This window comes from Anolis sagrei, chromosome 2 (genome assembly GCF_037176765.1).
Source record: "Anolis sagrei isolate rAnoSag1 chromosome 2, rAnoSag1.mat, whole genome shotgun sequence".
NCBI classification, from domain to species: domain Eukaryota; kingdom Metazoa; phylum Chordata; class Lepidosauria; order Squamata; family Dactyloidae; genus Anolis; species Anolis sagrei.
In genome coordinates this window covers 43,604,039-43,628,273 of record NC_090022.1, presented here as the reverse complement: position 1 = coordinate 43,628,273, position 24,235 = coordinate 43,604,039, and the positions used below count along the sequence as shown (strand labels likewise).

Below are 24,235 nucleotides of genomic sequence, written 5' to 3'. Positions count from 1 at the left end.
ATACCACAGATGCTGTAATATTTTACTCCACATGAAGTAACTTTTTAAGAATACAGAAAGCAAAAAAGAACAAGGCAAAAGCTTGACTGGTGGTAAAACCCTAAACCAGGTGTGGAAAACATCCAGTCTGAGGCTAGTATACAGCCCTTGAGATCATTTGGCCTGGCCTTTGGTCTACCACCCAAATTCTAACCAAATACTGATCCAAGATGCAGGATTAGAATAGTGAGCAAAGCAAAATATTTAGCACCTAAGGACACATAGCCATGGCTGCTGTGGGAGAGGGATCATCTTTGATGGTCTCCTTGCATAGAAACCAAGATTCAACTGTCCACGGAGTGTATGCTTGTCTGGGGCCCATTTACAATGAACTAAATTGCATGGCATAGATATAACCCTAGTCAAATCTGAAATACCCATTCTATTAAAGCAAAACAGTGTATTTGTTTCTGTCATGACATGAGCTTTCATTTCTTTCATTTTGATGTCTTCAGTTGAAAAAAAATAACCTGGTGAGATTTTTAAAAAAAGAAAATCTACTTTTAATATTATTCAAAGTAATGAAACTGATTCAGAAAACATTACCTGTAAAATGGTGAGGGTTTTCCTCTTGCTGTACAGTTCAAAATTACTTCTGGATCTTCAGAATTCACTGAATAAGTAACATCAAATGGTTCTTGGATAAAAACTGGTCCATGGGGAGATTCTTCATCTGTAGAATACAACAATGATGCAAAATTGCTATTCTACATAAAATCGCGTTTAATCCCTATGATGTTCCTTTAGCATCACTGCTGCATCAGTCACATTCTACAAATTCAGCAATTGTTGCAGAAAACCCATCTATGTATGGATCTAGAAATGTTAGTCCAAAAATTAACCCCAAAACCTGGGTCAAGTACCTTATCTGCATGGTGAAAGACAAGAGCTTAATTCATCCCAGGATAACCAAGAAGCACCAACTCTCACTACTCTCTATGATGTGATACCAATTCTGGTCTTTTAAAATACTTAGGTAGGAAATGAGGGCAGTTGGGGCAGTTTGCCTAGACTCAGTATTTGTGTTTTCCTCTCCCCATGGAATGGCATTTGATTTATCTTTGGACAATATCAGAATCCATAATTTTGACCCCCCAAAGCCTGGTCTCAACATATTTATGAGGATGATTTATGCATGAGTAATTGAGTATATACAAAAAAAGTTGAACACAAAGAAATGTATCTACATTGCATTGCATTTCATAGCTAAATCCAACAGCAGCACACATAGGAGAACCCCCCCCCCCCTTCCATATATATTAAACTTTCCCAGGGTAAGGCCTTATATGTACAAGCCCACAACAATTTTAAAACAATTTGGAAAGTGTGGCCTCACACACATATTGCATGGTTCGCAATGATCCCACGCTTACAATGGCTTGGCGGCGAAGAAATCAACAAAATGGAGAGGGCCATGAAGCGGGTTAACAGGGCCATTCAAGTGTCACTGGCTCGAGGAAATGGGTCCTTTATACATCAAGGTGATATTACCCATGACAAGTTGTTGTTTTATTGGGCGGATGGTATCCATCTCTCAGACGAGGGCAACGATCATTTCTTGGCCAACTTGCAAGTTGGCATTAGAGCTGCATTGAATGACTTGGTGGGGTAATGGGGCAAAATAGACATTTGCCCCCAATTGGTGGCAGAAATCAGTTAAATAGTAAATATAGTCCCTAGACACCCCCCTTCAGGGCCTACAGGCCATTAGAGAAAACACTCACCTAAAGTTATCTTTGGTTAGGTGAGGCGGAGAAAATGGAATGAGGAGGTGGGAGGAATCGGGGCTTGGTTATTTGGTTGAGGTTACAAATACATTACTTTAACAGGTTGCCAATATTAGGCTTACATGGGTTACAAGTTTTTCCCCTGATAGCTAAAGATTTGGCTGGATAAAGGTGCTATCTTGACTTCACCCCACTAAGTTCTGGTTACTTAATTTCAAAACAGTTAATTTCAACAGGTAGCAATAATAAAGTTGCCCATAGTTAAATCCAGCTAATTTGTGTTGTCTCATTATTTCAGGGATGGGAGGACAATAAACTTTCCCTCACCTGCACGCTCAGGAGGGAGAGGGGTTTGTCCCCTTTCTCTGAACAATGAGAAATAGTTCTGACCAGAACTACATTCTGGGGTCGGAGCTAGGCCTTTGCCTGGCCAGTCCCATCTTCAGTCTTGAGCTGATGTTCAACTCACCTTGCTCGCCCTCTAAAACTATATAAGATGGTTGCCATTAGGGGGTCGAGTAGGAATTTTTTCCTTCCTATGTTCTAGGAGGGTTTTTCTCCTACCCTATACTTTAGGACAAATTGGGATGGTGTGTCTTTAAATAGGTTATTAGGGAAATCAGTTAAATAGTTAATATAGTCCCTAGACTGCTTTTTCTTCAATAAACTATAAAACCTACAGCCTTGGTGTGTGGTGGTGATTTCAGCAAGATGAATCTATCCTGAGTTGCGACAGTTACAAATACATTACTTTAACAGTTTGCCCATATTAGGCTTACATGGGTTACACGTTTTGCCCCTGCTAGCTAAAGATTTGGCTGACAAAGGTGCTATCTTGACTTTGCCCCACTAAGTTCTGGTTACTTAATTTCAAAACAGTTAATTTCATTAGGTAACAATAATAAAGTGGCCTTACAACTTTTAGCATCTATATTTTTTACTAAAAGAATAGATTTCTCCTTATTTATGATAAATCCTGATATGATAGTTAAATCCAGCTAATTTGTGTTGTCTCGTTATTTCAGGGGTGGGAGGACAAATATATTCATTGTGTGCTGTTGTTGGATTAACCTGTGAAATTTATCTGAAAATATGATGGAATCTTGAGTAAATTTTGGAGAAATTTCCCTAGTACTGAGACTCAAGGTGATTTATAAAAATTAAAATAAATGCAAGTAAAAGTATGTTTCTGTGAACAAAACATTGAAATGTAATTAGACAATAGAATTTAAAACAATATTAATAATTACTAGCTGTCCCCTGCCACGCGTTGCTGTGGCCCAGTCTGTTGATCTGGCAAATAAAGTAATGAGAAAGTGTTGGTTTCTAATATATGTAATTTCTTTCTGCTTGTGGGTAAACAGTAATTCTTGCTGTTTCTTTGTGAGCATTGATGGGGAGAGTGTCTGGTTTGCCCACCCTGGAACATGCAGCATATCACTGTCCTTCTTTAAGGGCCCCTTTCAAATCTATGGTACTATATCTCTTGTGTGAATCATCTCTCTCTCTCTCTCTCTCTCTCTATCTATCTATCTATCTATCTATTAGGGCTGGGCAGTTTCGTTTCGTTAATTCGTAATTTGTTAAAAATTCATTATTATTTTTTTATAACGAAGCGATAACGAACCATTCTGGAGCAACTTAAAAACAAAACGAATTTTTAAATTCATTTCATAAATGCTTCGGATTCGTTATGTATTTGTTTCGTTATCGGTTTGAGGTCATTTCGTTATTATTTTGGCATGTCTGGGGTAAGTTTTATAGTTGTTTTTTGTTTAATTAGTGAAAAAAAATTATAATATCACACCAACAGTCAACAGAGGGAGAGGGAAGCTTCAGAAGTTCCCCCTGTCCCATTTGGAGGGTTTTTAGCGTATTGCGCGGTCGCGTCCGCCATTAACGAATCGATTTGTTATTGTTTCGTATTTGTTTCGTTAATGTTTCGTAATTTTTTAACATTTACGAAATTTCGTAAATATCTAACTTTTTAAAAGAAAAATTTCGGAATTCTTTTAAATATCGGAACGCAAGAAACCCCAAAAAACGAATCGGTTTTAGAAACAAATTTTTCCGTTGTTACCCAGGCCTACTATCTATCTATCGCTGGATGCCTCTTTGTGAGAAGGACTTTGATTACATTTTCTTGCCCTGATGAAGGGAGTTGGATTGGATGGCCTTAAGTATTTTCTGTTGGTCATGGGTGTTCTGTGTGGGAAGTTTGCCTCAATTCTGTCATTCGTGGGGTTCAGAATGCTCTTTGATTGTAGGTGAACTGTGACTTCCAGTGACTACAACTCCCAAATGTCAAGGTCTATTTCCCCCAAACTCTATCTGTTTTCATATTTGGGTGTATTGAGTGCTTGTGCTAGGTTTGGTCCAGATCCATCATTGTTTGAGTCTGTAGTGGTCTCTGGATGTAGGTGAACTACAACTCAAAAACGGAAGGTCAATGTTGTATTATTATTGACAGTATTATTATATATAATATGTTAGTATCATTACCTTAAAATGTTATTATTTCTATCTATTTTTGTTTAGATTCCTGATACTACTATACTATAGTATTATTAGTATTACTACATGTAATATGAAATATATTGTATTATTATTGACAGTATTATTATATATATTAGTATTATTATCTTAGAATGTCATTATTTCTATTTATGTTTATATTCCTGACACCACTATACTATATTATTAGTAATACTAAATATGAAATATACTCTACTATTATTTTGTATTATTATTGACAGTATTATTATATATAACATATTGTACTGTTACCTTAGAATGTTATTATTTCTATCTATGTATGTTTCTATTCCTGTGCAACTTTCCCTCATCCTGGCCACATTCCAACCAGAAGGCGCAATTTTTGTTTTTTTGCCATTCTCAAAGATGGCCGCGCCGGCTACTCCCCACAGTTTGGCGCCAAAAAACCGCAAAAGAGACCCATCACTGCCACTTCTAAAGATTATAATTCTTTTTAAATATATTGTTACATTATTACTATTTATTATTACCGGCTGTGAGGAATTGTGTGGGGGAGACCCGTGCCTGCCTGGGAGAGAGGCCCAAAACCAATTCCAGAAGCCTTGCCCTTGCTGAAGATGGTGGCGGCAGAGGAGGAGAGGGAGGAGCGAAGGATTGCGTCAGGGCGGGAAGGGGCGGGCTGGCGAAGGGAGGGGGCATGGCTTGCATGAAAGGGGTGTGGTCCGACCATGAGCACACGCTGGGAGACCCACGCCGTGCTGCTTCTTCCCCTCCCAGCACTGCGGCGCTTTCGTCGTGCAACAGATCCGCGTCTGGCCTCGGCCCGCGGGTTCAGCGCCAGGCCGGCCCCAGCGGCGCCCAGCATGGAGTACCACATAGGCTTGGGAAAGGGAGCCTCCGCCTCAGGGTTGCATCATCCTCCTCATCATCAGCCATCCAGGTGGAGAGAAGGAGAAGGAACACGTGGAGGGGGGAGGAGAGGGTCAGCCAGGCCTCCCGAGGTGAGAGAGAGAGAGAGACGATGGAGGAGCTGTCCTGCGCATGTGCCCCCTCCCCACGCCTGTGCGCATGCTCCGTGTTGTTTTGAATTTGTAAGTTTGTTTTGGTGTGTATTTGAATTTTGATGATTGTTGGTCATACCTTGGGGTATGAGGCATTAGAAGGCCAAATTTGGTGATATTTGGTCCTGTAGTTTTTGTTTTTGATCCACTAATGACGACGTTTCGTATTCGTTTCGAAATCGTTTCGAAATCGTTTCGTTATTATTTCCGCATGTCTGGGGCACGTTTTATAGCTGTTGTTTGTTTAATCAGTGAAAAAAAATTATAAATATCACACCAACAGTCAACAACAGAGGGAGAGGGAAGCTTCAAAAGTTCCCCCTGTCCCATATGGAGGTTTTGTAGCGTATTGCGCGGTCGCGTCCGCCATTAACGAATCGATTCGTATTCGTTTCGAAATCGTTTCGTAATTGTTTCGTAATTTACAAAATTTCGTAAATATCGAACTTTTTTAAAGAAAAAATTCGGAATTCTTTTAAATATCGAAACGCAAAAAACCCCAAAAAACGAATCGAGTTTAGAAACAATTTTTTCCGTGGTTGCCCAGCCCTAATATATATATATATATATATATAATCACAACAGTCGTTTGAAGTCTTTTGGTTTAAGAGAGAACAGGTATCCTCAGAATCAACACACTAGGCAAGGATCTGAATTTAGAGCTCTCTAATCCAAATCTCCATTAGACTAGTGCTTATCTGCCAATTGGCAACTATTTGTTTCCAATGTAATGGAGACCAGCACTAATTGTACTAATTGGGTGCAATTTTTTCTTTCTTACCTGAGATTTTACTAATGATTAACACTGGTTCAAGCATAACTATTCTGAGTTGTACTGTATGTTTTCAGTATTTTGCACGAGACATCAAGTGATCAGTATACTTTCTTATTGTAGCGGATGAGAGGAGATACTTATTTTTTCCAACTGCAGAAATAAAACTACTGAAAGCATTTGTTCTCATAAGAGAGGATTAATTGGATATGTATATATATAATGGAAACCAGATACAATTTTACTGGGTTTGTATCTTCTGAGTTATACCAATTGAATTTGATCTGTATTGTTGACTGAGAAATTCAGTTAGCTCATTTTTTGTAATACGTTACAAAATCTATCATAAATTTGATTATAGGAACTCGAATGGCCCTGATTTTTTGTTAATCTCAATTTGAGTACTTACAATGATTCAAATGTATTAACCAACCAGTTGATTTATCTTTGAATCATTGATTCAATAGATCAATCCCTAGATGATGCAAGGCTGGGTAAAATTAAGATATCTTTACATGCCACAACCAATATCCTCATATTCCGAAGTATATTGAGAAATTATTTTATGTAGAAATACATGGGGAGGAGTGAGGGATAAATGTTGCAATTGTTTTTACAAAAAAGCCCCATGTTTTCTCATACAAACCCAGCACCATTTCCAGATTATTATGGAGGTGTAAATGGGTTATTTTGACCCCCCCCCCCAGCCAAAAAACACACACACACATTTTGCATAGAAGTGGTCTTTTGAAAACAGTATTTTGATGAAGTTTTTTAATCATCCACCCACACCCCCTGAAATGTTTTGCAAAGAGAACTCACACATGTATTTCTGCCCTAACCCTAACCCAATACACAGTAGTATTCTAAACAATGAGCAAAATTCTGGCTGCTATGTCATTCTTCCCAACTGGCTTTCCCAAGCGTCATGAAGCCAATATTTCAGTAAGGAAATGAGTAACATTGATTATTATTTCCATTCCTACTTGCCATATAGTTACTGAAGATGAAGAAGATGACAGTATTGTTGGGAAAACACTATCAAGCCTAATCCTGTATAACAGGTATATCTGAATTTTGCGAGTGTGAAAAATGTAATATTTGAAACCCATTCTGGACAAATGTAGTGATATTAACACAATTATGCAATTTGAATGTGTGAAGAAATGGGGCATTTCTGTCATACTCTCCCATTTCTGTAGTATGACAGTCAACTTAATGAAGAAATTGCAAATTTTGAAAAAAAAATCTTACAGAAAAAAGAGGGGAAAAACTGAATAAAATTTCCAGTCCATCCCGAATGTGCTCCTTTAGGAGTTCCCTTGCGTATGAGTGAAAGTAGAGTCAGCCATCTAGTGCAAATTTGAACACTATTCAAATATACAACATTCGTGTGCCCTTAATATTCACCCAATCACCTTACTGCCTTTATAGCCATGGCTATAAAAATATAAGGCACTCCATGCCCTTCCTTCATTTTAAAACCTTATATAGGGAAATTGCTTTCCGACTTTCCCAGATAGTCTGCAGGCAATTTCCTCTTCCCATACAGCGGCAAACATTTCGTGTCTGATTGATAATAACACCTCATTTCTTGAAGATTTGTGGGGCTTATTTACATAATGAAGGTGAGGGAAAGCACTTGTTTGTATCCCTGCTTCAGAATTATGTGGATGGTTGTTACCTCCACCTAGCCTCTATCTTCCTTGTGCAGAAAGATCCTTGAGGAAAGTTCAAGAAAACATAGTAAGGGTCTTGCAAAAACAAAATGAGATGGACTGAACCAGCAAATCAGGCAATTATACCAGCATAGATTGCTATGACCTTAAGGCTTCATGTAGTCAAATATCACATTTTGTTCCCTGTGCATATATTTTGAATTACTGCAATTATTTCCAATGCAAAATGCACCTATTTTACAGGGTTTGCATACTTTTTATGTTTTCCAAAATTTATGCTATATTATATGGAATCTGTAGCTTAATCCTATGCATACTTTATGAGTGTGCCTTCAAGTCACCTGTCAACTTAGGGTGACCTCATGAATTTCACTGGATTTTTTAAGGCAAGGAATAATCAAAACTGAATTTGCCAGCTCTTTCCTCTGAAATAGTCTACAGCACCTAGTAAACATGAGTGGCCTCCCATTCAAGCACTAATCAGGTCTGACGGTGCTCAGTTTCTAAGATTAGATGGATTCTGGTTCCTGTAGAGTAGGTAGACTCTTTTAACTTGAAATAAGACCTACTGATTATATAGGGATTACTAAATTATGCATAATTTTACTGCTCAGTTATATGGATTCAGAAATAACATCAGATGTTCAGTGGATTCGGTTCCAAGACAGTATGGTTTAGTTGAGAGATTTTTTTGGTTTGCAGTTATGGAAAACATTTTTTTATATATCTAAAAGGATTCCCATCTTGGGAGATCTATCTATTTATCTATCTGTCTGTCTGTCTGTCTGTCTGTCTATTTATCATCAATAGATCTGCAAGGCTGATTGCATCACACACTGACCTAAAGTGGTCAGTGCAGATCTGCCCTTGGACTGCCTATTTCCAGTTCCAGTGCATGAGCTGCAATTCTTTCTGAACCAGTTCAGCTTATATGTTCTTTAATTCCAGAGATCCATTTATAGTAGACTTATGTGTTAATAGGATTAGTACAAGGAACTGCCTTTTTTAGATGGGTTAGATTTTTCAGTTAGTACAGAATGCTGTTGCTTGATTATGCAAAGCAAGAATCATATTACCTTGGATGTTGAAAAACTGTTTGTTTCCAAGCCTCCTTCAAAGTATTTATGTTGATTTACAAGCCATAACTGTTTCTAAAAGCACATTTCCAGGAATTTCCCTGAACATCCCCTCTCATTCCGTAGAGCCAATTCAGCCCCTTAGTTTACTGGGGAGCTCACAGTGATGAAGCTAACTAGATGGAGGCTAGAGTGCTACTGGTGGAAGACTCAGAATGCATCTGACTGAAAACGGACTAGAGCCTCGCTTAAGGCCTACTTCACAACAGTGAGGGCATCTGGGAAGGCTTTCTCAACTGCCCATATTGTGTCTGCAACTAATAGACTAGTGGAGTTGTTTTGGGTGGCAAGGAAACTCCTTCGTCCTCTTGAGGGAGAGGGGACTCCTGACCATTTGGCAACTCAATGTGGCGAGTTACCGTATCATTTTGCAGATAAAGTCATTCAGATACTCTCTGGCTGAGAGACCAGTTTTAGAGTAGTACCAAAGGATGTAACTGAGGCATGTGTTTATCCGGTTTTAATTTATTAGTTTCAGCTTGTTCAGCCTGATGATGTGGACAAGATCCTTGGAATCATGAGAGCGACCACATGTGTAATAGATCCTTGTCCTTCCTGGCTTATCAAACTTGCCAGTGGGGGGATAGTCAATTGGTTTACACGGATTATACATGCCTCATTGGAACAGGGACAAATACCATCAAGCAAAAAAAAAAAAAAAAAAGCAATACTGAGACTACTTTTGAAGAAGGCATTCCTAGATTCCTAGTACTGAATAACTCCCTGCAAATTCTAATCTTCCTTTCCTGGGCAAAGTTCTAGAGCATGTGGTAGCTTATCAGCTCCAGGGTTTATTGGATGAAATTGATTATCTTGATCTATCACAGCCTGGTTTTAGGCCTGCTCACAGTACAGAGGTGGCTTTGGTCACTTTGGTGGAGTGTATTCTTGTTGGTTCTCTTAGATATTTCAGCAGCTTTCAATACCATTGACCTTGGTATCCTTCTGGGACAGCTCTTCTGAATGGGTCTTGGGGGCATTGCTTTATAATGGCTTCATTCTTTCCTGGAGGATCACACCCAGTAGGTGAAGCTGGGGGACACCTGCTTGGACCTCTGGCCATTGGTTCCATTCTATCTCCAATGATTTTAACATCTACATGGTCATCTAGAGTTTTGGAGTTTGGTGCCATCTGTACACAGATAACACTCTATTACTCCTTTCCAACAAACTCCAAGGAAGCCTCCTGAATCCTGGACCAGTGCCTAGCAGCTATGATGGACTGGATGAGGGCTAAAAAGTTGAAGCTTAATCCAGACAAGACAGAAGTCCTCCTGGTCAGTTGTGAGGCCAATCGGGGTATAGGGTGGCAACCTGTGCTTGATGAGTCTGGGTGTCCTTCTGGATTCAGCACTGTCAGTTGATGCTCAGGGGTCAGCAGTAGCCAGGAGGGCCTTCACACAGTTAAAACTTGTGCACCAGCTACGACCATACCTTGAGAAGCCTGATTTGGCCTTGGTGATCCATGCCTTGGCTACATCCAGATTGGATTATTGCAATGCACTCTACGTTGGACTGCCTTTGAAGACAGCCCAGAAACTGCAACTTGTGCAAAGGTCAAAAGTCAGGCTTCTAACTAGAGCTAATTATAGAGAACATGCAATGCCTCCATTAAAGCAGCTCCACTGGCTGCTGATAAAGTTTCTGGTCCCAATTTAAGGTGCAGGTTATAACCTACAAAGCCTTAAATGGTTTGGGCCCTGCCTATCTTTGTGATTGCACCTTCCTCTGTGAACTAGCGTTGCCTCTAATGTCTGCCAGGGAGGCACTTCTTTTACTTCCACCACTGTTACAAGCACGATTGGTGGGGACAAGGGAGAGGGCCTTCTCAGTGGTGGCCCCATGACTTTGGAACACCCTCCTCAGGGAGATTTGGCAAACCCTCACACTGTCATCCTTCCATGGGGATTTGAAAACCTGGATATTCCAGCAAGTATTTGAGAATGATTACTCCCTAGTTGTATATGCCCAGTTCCTAAGTCACCAGACAGTACTCTGTTTTGCACTTCCACAGCCCTATGTTATGCTATTTGCACTATCCTCTGTCCTATCCTTTTATAATTTGGTCTTGCCCATTTTAAAAATCTTGGTCATTGTTTTTGTTGAACTTCATCTGTTGGAGTTCCAATGCAGTTTGGTTTATTCTGCTATGCTTAATGCGTTTTATCTGATTTTTTGTATTTTATGATGCACCTATTTTAATGTGGTTTGTTTTATGGATTGCTTTGTTTTATGTTTTGTGGACATTTTGTTCCATATGCAAGCCACCCCAAGTCCCTTTGAGGAGACGGTGGTGGGGTATAAGAATAAAGTTACAGTGCCTGGTCTTGAGATCTTTTGATGGTGTTTGGCTGTGGCTTTTGTGTGTGATAGCAATACAGGGATAACTGGTTTGAGTTAACCCATGGCATGACCACTTTAATGTGGCCTTAACCTGGATTAACCTAAGTCGGGGGGAAACCCCAAACCTGTCCTATGGGCTTTCCACCAATTTAGGAGTGGTCAGGATAGATGAAACAATACTTAATTATCCTGACTGCCAGCCCATGTTTGGCTGTCCCATGCCATCCCCCCCCCCCCCATTTTGCAGTGGTCCCCAGCTGCATACCGACTTGATCCAGCATCTAGCCCACATTTTTGGTCAGTATAGAAGAGTCCTTAGTCCAGTACTCAAACCACTACACTTTTGTTACAATTGGCTATTTACACTTCCCGCCCTTCCTCTCTCTGTTTAATGTCACTGTATCTTGGTACTTTTACACATATTGTACGAGTGAGAATGTTACAGAATGAGATCTACATGGAGAAAAAGATATTAGAGATAAGCAGATTTTAGCAGTTGCATTATTTACATTTTATAGAGTTGTTCAATATTTTGATAAAGCATCTTCTACTGACAGGGAAAGACATCTAAAATGATTTCTGGACCATAATGCAACCATAATGTGATATATTATTCTTCTCTAAACATTTTACTAGTTTCTCAGGGATTGATCAAAGTTTCTTCATGCTGCACAAATAGTGGGTGTGATCTGTCTGGGTGTATATGTAGTATTTTTCTCCCCTTCAGTAATTGAGGTGTATTTTATTATGCTGTTATTATTCATTATTTTGTGTATTTAGCCTGATTGTAACCCAGTTGCTATAGTTCTTCTGCCTTTGTTATTTGAGAAAAATGCTCACAAAGACCTGCAGCCAGAACATATAAAATTATGTTATTTTCATACCAAACTCGGAAGAAAAGCATGTAGTTTAAATAATAAATGCAGTGATTTAAGGACTGCATAGTTCAGCCAAAAGTTATCATTCAGTTATTCTGATTTACTTATTTTTGTTAACATACCTTCTGTGATAACTCATTCTATGCATATTACTTATGCCCTGCTATTACAGATTTTCAGTACTTTTCAAACTCCCTTATTTGGCAGCCTTCAATAGTGAGCATTTAACATGTTTGTGATCCATAGATCTGCTGTGTTATCTTCTTAAAAATAGATAAGAAAAAGCATTATTTTGATGGTTGAATTATTATTATTATTATTATTATTATTATTATTATTATTATTTCTTTCCCACCGTTTTCACAGATGAGGATTCAAAATGGCTTACATCTACACAAAGGAGTAGACAACTGAGATTTGGAGACATGCAGCAATACTGAAAATCTCTAGCTACACAGATGTCTCAGAGTCAGCAGGGCATGGCAAAGGCCATATGCATACTTCCATATATTCATGCATATCATGTCTCCATGTAGGGAACATATGGACAGGACAGCAGGCAAAGATGTATTTCAAGCAGATGAAGTTTGCTCTAAGACCCTGTCAATGGATATGTCAGAAACATGTCAAGATGCCCTACATTGGAAAAAAAATGTCATCCTCAGAACAATTTGGGGCTCTTGTGTGAGACAGCAGCAACTGTTTTGTAAAACATTTGGAAGTCCAAAAATGCCCTCCCAACTGAGAAATATTTCAATTGGATTCTTATACTCTTGCCCAGTGAAGAGCAAACAAGGACATTTTCAATCTTAACAGTCCTAAATAAAATTTATATCTCTGCTGGTGATTTTTACTAGCAAACTTACATTTTTTAAAATTTCATAGCCATAGTGATCATATGTAAGGACTTTTATAATTTGAAAGAGGATTTGAAAAAGTTCCTCAAAAGATTAAAGATTTTTTTTAAAAAAAAATCAAAGTCTACCCATGAATACATGCTTTAGAGAAATTCTAAGTGCATGTCTTTCTAGGAATAGAGAAAATTCATGAGACTCAGCTTGAGAAAGTGCCTTTACAAGTAGAACCCTGTTGAATAGCTTTAAGGAATAGCAAAAATAAATTGTAAGTAGTCATTGAACGTGATTGATTTCACACACGTATAACAGTTCAGGCAGAGTTATCCCTTTTAAAAATGTGTTGTGTATTGTCAAGGAAATGTTGTTGTATATACACATTACTTATACCTACAAGGAAGAAAAATCCACCCACTTCCACCTAATTCAGTAAAAAAGAAAGAAACAGCAATATAATATGTTAAGATAGTAAAACTGGCTAGGATGAGCTAGAAGGTAAAGCATTGAATGTGTTTGAACATGGTGGTGTGTTACCCTGCAGAACAGACAATAAAATGTAGTAAATCCTCAATCTATATAAGGCCTTTTTTTGACCATCACTTAGCAGCCTATAGTTACATGGAATGAGACATTTCAGGGGTTTCTTTATATATTTATCTTTCCTAACTGGACAAGTGTCTGAACTAAGGTTGGTTCCTTAATTCAATTCAAAATCTGTGTGCCTTTAAAAGTTGCAACATGAGGCATATCTTTTTTTCTTTTGTTTTCTCATTCTTACTTGGAATTTCCATTTCATCAGTCTGCAACAGCAACTGCCATTTTATGGCATAGGATCTCACACACCAAGAACCCAGTCAGAAACAGGTCTTTTATCTCTGGAAGTATCACATGCTATTCCATGGGTCTAGGAGAGAATTACAATTGTACTGTCAAGTTTTGCCATCTGAATGTTTCTAACTCCCTTCTCAATCACCGCTATTTTTTCTTGCTTTCCATTCCTCTACTGCCTGTTCTCTTTTCTATGCCTCACTTCTCCCATTTCTCTCTTTCCATTCCTGTCTTTGCCTCATTGCACCATGATGAAATCACCTCCCCCTTAGTTGCCTAAACAACCTGCATTGTCTTATATAAATGGGAGGCAGGAGGTAATAAGACAGGGATGAAGGGAAAGAAATAAGAATGGAATAAGAAGGTGAGGTAGCGGTAAGGTGAGCTTCAGCAAGGTGGCACAGGGAAAGAAGAAATGATGAGACAGCAGTGTGGGATGAAAACAATATAGAAAGACCAGAGAAACTTGGGGTGTGGTACAGCAGAGAAGAAGGAGGAGGAGGAGGAGGAGGAGGGAGAATCACAGAGTTGGAAGAGACTTTGTGGGCCATCCAGCCCAACCCCCTTCCAAGCAGGAAAATCACATTCAAAGCCCCCCCCCCCCCCCCGAGAAGATAGGCAGTGCAATAGTAAAATTGAGGTCTTTTTGAGATACATGGCCAGTTGCATTTGGATGCTGTTTGAGGTGCTTGCCTTGTTTTTCTTAATAGAAAGGCTACCTCTGAGTCAAGCCAAACCTAATATGATACCTCCATATCCATGGATTCAATGTCCTTGATTTCACTTACCCATGCTAAAAAAAAAAACCCCTTCCAGTAGTATTTGCAGTATTTGTAGTATTTCTAAGTCATCTAGTGTGCTCCCACCAGTATCGTTATGGCCCAAGTATAGTCAAAATATAGGCTTTGCTGTTATTATCTATGGTTTCAAGTATCCACTGAGGGTTTCAGAACATATTCCTAGAGGTTAAGGGAGTTGTGCTGTATTAATAAATCAAAAGACTAACAAAATTATAATGTACGGGTCTAGTACAACTGCCTTAGTCAGCTTTTCTCTGAATTCTATTTGGTTGATCCTAAAGGGACAGTGATATTTATTTAGAAACAAATGGAACAAAGGTAAAAATCGTTGCCTAATTAGCCAAAGATTAATGCAATGAAATTACACTTCAGAGAACCCCTTCCTTTTTCTGCCAGGTAAATGTTCCTCAGAGTGCAGTTGTTGAATTGCAGGAAATAACCACGTGCTGTATTAATAAAATGATAAAAACTGACGACATGGGAAGGAAGAGCTGGTAGAAATTTTCTACTGGAGAATAAAGCAGTAGTAGCAATAACAACAATTTTATCTAGTTATACTCCAATGGTTTATAGTTTTACTGTTTACTTCTTAAACATCTGAAATGTGCTCATTGTCTTCATACTTTGAGTTCAGGAGGATATCAGAGCCAGGGAAACTTTCTCCAGACTTGGAAGGTGTTAGCAGCTCTGATGAGTAAGCATCCCTTCAATGCATTATATTGCATGATATGAGTCTACACTGAACATACAATGCAGATTCAAACTGCATTATATGGCAGTGTAAATTGGGCCTAAGAACCAAAAATTCTAAATACTGCACTACCTTTACAGGCAGCAAGGTATCACAACAACTAGGAGCTGCAATTGTGAAAGAAGCATACTTGGTGTAAACAGGTGCAACTATGCCTGGACAGGGGTGCTGAAAGGAAGGAAGGCAGGCAGCCAGGCAGCCTTTTCTTTGTGAATTCTGGTGGCAAAATACTGACACTCGGAGAGTAGGCAAAATTCTGCCAACTAGGCCTAAAATGTGAAATTCAGACTGCAGATGAACACTTTGAGCATTGCAGAAGCTATAATTCTAACCAGAGTTTGAGAATAACAAAATAACATGCCTGTAAAAAAATGTGATACGCAAGCTAACAGAGTGTTACCAGCATCTGGGGGAAGCTGGTGTTGTTTCATAATCATAAATTGACAGAGGATTTAATTATGTTTTTCTTTCATTTCTGCACAGACAGCACATTTTCCTTTTGTTAGCAATGAAGAGAACAATTTCCACTGCAGTTAGTTTTCTATAGATTGTTAGAGAATACAATAGAGGCAAAGCAAGGAACAGCAGTGCTAAACACAAACCATGCTTGTGTAGATTTGTCAAAATAGTATTTACCAATGTGCTATTCAAATAATCTCCAAGGGAGGAGATTGGACCCCATAACCCTTTCCTTCAATTTGTGCCTATTCAGTTAAAAGTCTGACCTTATGCATGTAGGTTCCTTACATCTTCATCTGATCATGCTGAGATATGAAGCAGGATATTTGGTATGATTCCATTTTCTATCTGAATGTGTAAGTGTGGGTCAAATTCAATCTAAAACAAAAACTGAGATGCAGTTGTTGCTCAGGAATTTCACCTAAGCTGTGGATCTCCTGCTCAGATTTAAAAGGATCCAAAGTGTTGTCCCAAGGAAAACCTGCCTGAAAACCTGAAGAACTGTTGACAATCAACGGATATCAGGGACATAAAGTAAGGGTTAAAGACCCATTTTCAGCACCTTCTACCTTTCAGCACGTGAGATTGGTGTCTTTCTTCAAAAAACTGGTAATGATCACCTTTGAAAATATTTATGTGCTTTTTATTTATTTGGAGTGACTCCTTTTGCTGGAGAAAACATTATAGGAGTGGGTGGAATGGAGGGCAGGGAAAAAACATTATGGGGTGGAAGGCAGGAGGGAACATTGCCTGGGACCCCCAATAGCTGCTTATTATTCCCCCAGTGTGAAACTGATACCTACCAGATATTTTATAGTATGTTGCTCATAAACATTGTTGCAACCTCATTAATTTCATAGTGTTTCCTTATTAAATGAATGTACATAGGAGATTTTGGCATTTCCTTCCTCTGAAATATAGCCTATTGTACCCAGTATTCATTGGTAGACTCCCATCCAAACACTAACTAGAGTACTAACCTGCTTAACTTCCATTATCACACATGATCTGGTTTCTTTTTAGGGTATTTACTACAACTTACACGATCCCTCACCAATAACTATGGTGGCTTCAATTTAGGGACTGTGTAATCCAAGGCCTCTGTAGGCCAATAGGTTGTCTACTGCTGGAATCAATAATTTTAAAAAGATTATGTGAAACAGTGTATGGCAGTTTTGGAAGGGAGTTTAATACTACTGTTTTGGGGAAAATTTAACTCTCTTTCATGGGATTCCCCTCCCCCTTTCTCTTGCAAACCAGAGGCCAGCAAAGTGATTTCAATACTGTAATATGTTTTAGCCTTGCAGTTCTCCTACGTAGAATTAAAGGACCACATTGAAACTTTGAAAAAAGGTAACATCTGATAGATGTGTTTCTCCCCATGAGTAAGCTTGTGGAAGAAGGCCCCAAGCTTCCTATGCAATGTTACATCTCAAGATTGGGATTTCAGTATTGGCTCATGGCCACTGAGGCTCCTGGGACTCAGGGAAGGCAATGGATGATCCAGGACCTATGAGAAGATGCTGTGTATCTTGGTGACATAGCCTCATAAAGGAAAATTCTTGCCTGAGGTGGATAGTGCAATTGTCCCTCAAAAGATGTTTATTGTCAGTGGTCTTTTCCTGAGCTGGTGACTGAGGAAAGTCCTACTCTTCACATTCTGATGCAAAGTCATCAGTGTACAAGCATAACAGCATCCAGATCCTAATGTGAATAAAGGACAAGCTAACGCTTAATTATGTTTATGGCAAGTATAGCACCTACTAAACTCACAATTTTTCTGAGGAGCAGCAATGTCTTTGATAGTGGATAGCAGCCAAATTCTCGTTTATTTTCTGTTGTGCATTACATTCCTATCATTGACAGTCTCCTGCAGATGGGCATCAGGAGGAAAATAAAGGCTGAGGATGAACTTGGACGATTCTTTTTTCTGAAATAAAAGCCATTTTACATAGGTAACTACATATTTTATGTAATAAAATTATGCTATGCTCATGGGCATGTGGGGCATTCTCTGTTACATGAACATGTTCTGTTTCCAGGCTGTTTCATGGTGTAAAAAGTTTATTTATTGTCATCAAGCTGACTTTGCCTTTTGATGACTCTGGGTGTTTTCAGACATTACTAAAATCTGTGCCTAAAGCAGGTTTTAAAAAACTGCTTGGTGTGAATTTCAGTCCCCACTGCTGCCAAAAAACTTGGGCCTTCCCGGGTATTCAGCCACTCTGAAGCCCCCCAATTTTTCCCTAAAAGTTAAGTAAAATGTACCTGGCTGCCATAATGTTCTTCTTTGCACCCTCCAAGTGTGAAGAAATGATACACCAGGAGCCAGGGGGTGGGGGGGGGGAGGAAAATCCCCCCTCCCAATCTCCTGGTATGTCATTTCTTCGTACCAGAAGGACATGAGAAGGAAAGTTATGGTGGCCAGGTATGTTTTACTTAACTTTTAGGAGTAAATGGGGACTGCAGGGAAGGGGTGAATGCCATTCCATTCCTCCAGGCTTTTGGGAACCAGAAGAAGTGATATGCGTATTGGGACTCACCCCTGGGAAGTCCCAGGACTACCCAGAAATGAGTCCCCACAAGCCTAATATCCCATTAAACCCAGGCCTTTCAGGAAGGCCTGGATCTCATGGAGTATCTAACTAAGTCAGAACAAACCAGGGAAGCATTGGTTTGTTCTGAATTAATGCATTTACCAGAGATCTTATTCTTGGGATATGGGCCTGTCTGGATCTGCCCTCTATGTTTGAAAGCATTCCATGACAGGCTATGAGTAAGCCTACTCAAGTCCTCCTTTATGTTCCACCATCTCTTCTCTGCTGTGGCTCCCCATTTGAGGAATGCTCTTCCTTTATAGGTCGTATTGGTTCCAATGTTTGTCTCTTTTCAGTGGCAAATCAAAACATGGCTTTTCATAAAGATTTTGGGGCCCAATTTACTTTCAAATGTACACATATGTGATTTAAACTTTTTAAAAGTTTTGTGAGTGAATGACTTTATGATTATGCTTTTATCCCAAGATACTTTATTGTTTCATCTAGATTTTTTTAAATTGTTTTTATCAAAGGCACCAATGCAAAGTACCGGGTATACAAACTGTAAAAATTAAGAGTTTTATATATAACTTGTACACTGTTTTACTTCCTCTTCTATAAACAAGTATATATTCACTGCCCACATAGAGAGAGAAGTTAGAAAAAATCATGCAGGTTTATTTTTTTTTTAAAAAAAAAAACCCATAGGACCATGTATAAGGAAATCTGAGGCGACATTTCCAGCTGCAAGGAAATTACAAACCTTAACATAATTGACTGCACAGTACTTTAGTATTGTTGTGCAAGATGCATGAAAGATAAAGTCTTTTCTTTAGTGCAGGTGATTTGTTTTGTGTCATGAACTTGGCCATGTCCTTCAGACACCAAAGTATTGCAGAAGTAGACATCTAATTACAGAGACAAATATCCACCACAAAGTTAAGGGGATGTGTCTTTATGATGTATAGTAATACTGACATGCATTCTTCTCAATGAAATTTCATTAGTCTTGTGTTCCTAGGCAAGACAAATAAATAATAATGAACCTTTTTTTCCAATCTACTGCACAAGCATTTTGTTCACTGTGATTTGAGTTATAAGTGAGTCTTAGATTTGGTGGCAGATACTGTTTGCTGCGTTGTATGGTTGGAATATTCATCTGCCATTATTGCCAAACTGACTGAATGCTCAATTCAATAATTTACAGTCTAGGATGAGGTAATAGCTATATCATTTAATATCCTGTCAGTTAAATAAATCTCACACATTGTACTGCTGTTACTTTTACTCAGTAAATTACAACTGGTCTTTGTAATACTGGAGGGGTGATAATTAAGCAAAATATTCATGCAATAGGGTGTAACTATTTTAGATTAAGCCTGACAGATTCCTCCACCAGGTCAAATTCCAGCTTTCCCAAAAACTTCATAGCTCTATGCAGTTCCTATAATGCATCTATTAATTTTGTTTCTTAAATTCCATGAAGAAGAAAAGAGTTAGCACAAAACCATGCCCCCCAGTCCCATCCCGGAGAGTCGACCCAGAAGGATACCATGGTTGATGGTGTCAAAAGCTGCTGAGATGTCCAAGAGAATCTACAGGGTCACACTCCCCCTGTCCAGTTCCCTGCGGAGGTCATTCACCAAGGTGACCAAAGCTGTCTCGGTACTGTGTCTAGGCCTGAAACCAGACAGCGATCGATCTAGAAAAATGATGTATCATCTTACATTTCTCCTTGTTGCAATGTATTTTGTTAGTTTTGCCCAGCTCTCTAATCTGTTAAGGTCATTTTGAATTCTGATCCTGTCTTCTGGAGCATTAGCTATATCTCCTAATTTGGTGCCATCTGCAAACTTGATAAGCATGTCCTCTAAACCTTCATCCAAGACATTAAAAAATGTTGAAAGTCCTTGGTCTAGGACTGAACCCTGCAGCACTTCAGTAGTCACTTCTTTCCAGGATGAAGAGGAACCATTGGTAAGCACCCTTAGCTTTTGGTTGCTTAACCAAAAATAGATCCATTTAATAGTAGTATTGCCTAGCCCATATTTTAATAGTTTGCTTGCAAGAAGGTAATGGGGGACTCTGACAAAGGCTTTACTAAAATCAAGATATGTTGCATCCACAGCATTCCATGCATCTACCAAGCTTGTAACTCTAGATCAGAAATGTATGTCTTGAGAACTAAGCATTGTTCTTCCTAACATGCCAACCCAGGAAAGTTATTTGTTTAAATTATAGTTTGAACACAATCTATGATCGGAAACTGTCATTGATTTTTATGAATCATAGTTTAAAATAGGCCATAATACAAGGAGTTTAAATATCATAGTGAACAGAGATTGATTTCTTCCTCATGAACCTAAATAACAAGACAGTGCCATATAAGCAATGTACTTGGTGTAGCTTATTAACATGCTCACAGTAGTGAAATAGTTATGTCATAATGCCTGGGTTTTTAGTGATTGTAATATTTCAGATAGCTTAATATGACTACTTTTTGAAATCGGGAGTAAATTGATAATTTGGAATTAATCAATTTTACTAAGTATATGCAATATTGAGAGAAATATTCAGAATGCACAAAGATACATTAAAGATTTTTCAGACAGTATGTCACTGGTTGCTTTTGGATAATTGACAACTGGATGTGGAAAACTTGAAACATAAATCATTTCAAGTAATTAGGGCAATGTAAAGCCACAGAAGATTAAAGGCAAGATTGTAATTTTTTCTATCTACAATTTGAGAGAACTGCAAGTGATATTAATTTAAAACATAGCCCAAGACCTTTATGATTAATAGAGTCAGAATGATCTATGAATATTTATTTTGTGATAAAATGATTCTTATGATCTTATTGACACAAGGTATGTATGTTGGTGTTAATTCGCTACTGAAAATTAACTAAAAAATCAAAGCAATCCCAGTCTCATAAGCCAAAAGAAGAAATGTACAGAATGGGGCTCAGAGAGCAAACTACCCTTGTAAGATGAATGTGTTGGCAGGTAATTCCATCTTTACACAAAGCCTCATGCAGAACTTCTTCAGACAATGCCTAATTAACTTACAGAATATCTAACCCACATTTTTTCCATAGTGTCATTGGCTTCAATATTTTTGCCAAATGACAAAAAGATTACAGCCCCCAATTCGTTTGTTTGTTCATTATCATACTTTTCTTTCAACATGGGATTTAAGACAGCGTGTATATCATATATAGGTTATATTTATTCAGAAACAATACTTTTTTTGTTTATGCTTATCTCAGCCACCACCTTTAGCTCCACCTCCCTCTTCCCCAGAAAAAGCTGTCTGTGCTGTCGCACGCTGGGCCTGTGCATATGACTGTAGACAGGACATAAATTCTCTGTGCCCAACGGGACGCCAGGGCTGCCTCAGATTAGAGGCTCTTGGACCTCCCCAAAACAAAGTTCTGTAGAGGCTTAAAGTAAGTCCAACAAAGTTCTTTATTGATGAAAACAAACAGGTACTTTAAAGCATTCTTAACAGTCTATTGTCTCTTGCAATCTTGTTCACTGGGAACAGGCACTATCTTCATAACTGTATACTAACTAATGGGGAAATCCTTAACTTCTAATCTGGGCAGTCTGTACTTGCCTCTGTTAGCGTGGAGCCCCTGCACCCGGTACCAACTGTGTCTGGCTTCCGTGAGCGACCCTTACCAAGCAGAGCTTTGTAGACTTCCAGGGGAAAAGAAGGAGTTCAGGTTTCAGTGATGGCCAGCTGAAGTCCCTCAGCAAAGGAGCTGTAAGGCTGCAAAATCCTCAGCCAAGCTGTGGGCCCTTTCTCCCTGGCCAAGCTATAGGGCTGTATAACCCTGGCCAAGCTGTGAGCTGTATATCTCCCCAGCCAAGCCAAGAAGACGAAGCTTTCCACAGGAGCTCTTGGTATTATGTCCTGTGCGAAAGGCTTCTCTGTGTGGACTGACTCACAAAGGCTCCTATTCCCTCCAAAACTCAAAAAGGGGCGGGACCAGGGAACCTAACGATAATTGACAGGTGGCTTGCTCTATGATTGCAAACTATAACAGGAAGCCACCCTGCTGCAAAATCCCAAGCCTGGGATTGCAAACAAATATTTAATGCAAAGCAAACAAAATTGGAACTCCTGGTACAGCTGTACCTGCTCACTGTCACTGCCACAGTGGGAGGAAGTGAAGCTCAATCCACAGTCACCTTTGTATGGTAATCCATGGCACTTTATCTTTTAATGCCATGTAACGATCAAACAACCTAAACCTCATCCTCATACATAGAGGCATATGGATAATAATGAAAATGAATGCTCAATTATATGTTGATATAAAGTACAGCCCACATATCTGCAGGGGATATATCCCTGGATTTCATATGGATATGTGAAACCAATAGGTGAAGCCTATTAAAATGAAGGACTTATGGCCCAAGAATACCATAGTGCTGTGACAAAGGGTCTAGAGCAGTGGTTTTCAACTTGTGGGCCCCCAGATGTTTTGGCTTTCAACTCCCAGAAATCCAAAAAAATGGTAAACTGGCTGAAATTTCTGGGAGCTGTAGCCCAAAACACCTAGAGACTCACAGGTTGAGAACCACCAGACTAGAGAATGCCACACATAAGGGGTGGGGGCACACTGTATTATACTAATCCAGAAATGGACAACATGTAGTCCTTCAGATATTGCAAGACTGAAACTACTGTGATCTCTGATTATTGTCTATGCTGGATATGGGTCCTAAAAGTTGCAGTCTAAGAAGAGCCCTACATTGTCCACCAGAATTATAACTACAAGCTCATGAGTGCTTGGAAAAGCATTCCACTGTTGATATGCAAACTGTGGGTGTTTCTATGAAACACCCCCTTATTATTAAGAAGTCCCTGGTGGTGCAATGGGTTAAAGCCTTGTGCTGGGAGGACTGGAAACCAACAGGTTGGAGCTCTTACTCCTGGGAGAGTGTGGATGAGCTCCCTCTGTCAGCTCCAGCTCCCCATGCGGGGACATGAGAGAAGCCTTCTACAAGGATGGTAAAACATCAAAACATCTGGCATCCCCTGGGCAATGTCCTTGCAGACAGCCAATTCTCTCAAACCAAAAGCAACTTGCAGTTTATCAAATCGCTCCTAACACTTTATTGCAACGTTTATTTTGAAATTCTATCACTACTGTCTGTATCATTTTCTTTGAAATGACAAAGAGAAGGACAGCAAACCCCTCCCTGTTTTACTGCCAGCTCCAAGAGTGCAAAGATTTTACAGGAAACATCTTAAAATTCAGCATCTTCAAAATTTCTCCTTTTAAAAAAATACAGACAATTTACCAAAGAATGGTGTACAAGAAAATGGATTTTGTTTTATTTTTTATTTTTAGCACTGTTAATTGAACAGCAAAAAGCAAAACATAGCTATCAATCATTTATTACAAAATGAAGATCTAAATAATATTTTGTTTAATAGAGTGTTTGCTTCACCATAAGCAACAATACTTCATTTTGGGTGGAAAAAATAAAGAGACAGCACAAATGAACAGGACCAATTTCCCCGAACAGAATTGTTCACAGAGAGCATTAATAAATACAAAAGAAACAACAGAAAAATCTATTACTTTCACAGTGTTTCATTATTCTGGATGAGACAAACTCTTCAGGATGAATACCATTACATCAGGTAGATTGTTTTAATCCTAAATTTCAGTAAAAATGAGAGAACTTAAAATAATAGAATAGAATTGGAAGAGACCATATGGGCCATCTAGTCCAACCCCCTGCCTTGCAGGAAAAGCACAATCAAAGTACTCCTGACAGATAGCCATCCAGCCTCTGTTTAAAGGCTTCCAAGGAAGAAGCTTCAACCATACTCCGAGCAGAGTTTCACTGCT

The 24,235-nt window shown here is 39.0% G+C and overlaps 1 protein-coding gene across 3 annotated transcripts in view; it reads right to left on the bottom strand.

Annotated features, from left to right (window-relative positions):
- Positions 1-24,235, bottom strand: part of CNTN6 (contactin 6) — a 304,683-nt gene that overhangs the window by 168,193 nt on the left and 112,255 nt on the right. For 2 of the 3 annotated variants that reach the window (XM_060766326.2, XM_060766324.2), the window contains exon 3: positions 586-712. The exons of the other annotated variant lie outside the window; for it this stretch is intronic. In XM_060766326.2, coding sequence (XP_060622309.2) covers positions 586-712 — 127 coding nt within the window. The remainder of the gene's footprint in view (positions 1-585; positions 713-24,235) is intronic. 3 annotated transcript variants of the gene reach the window in all.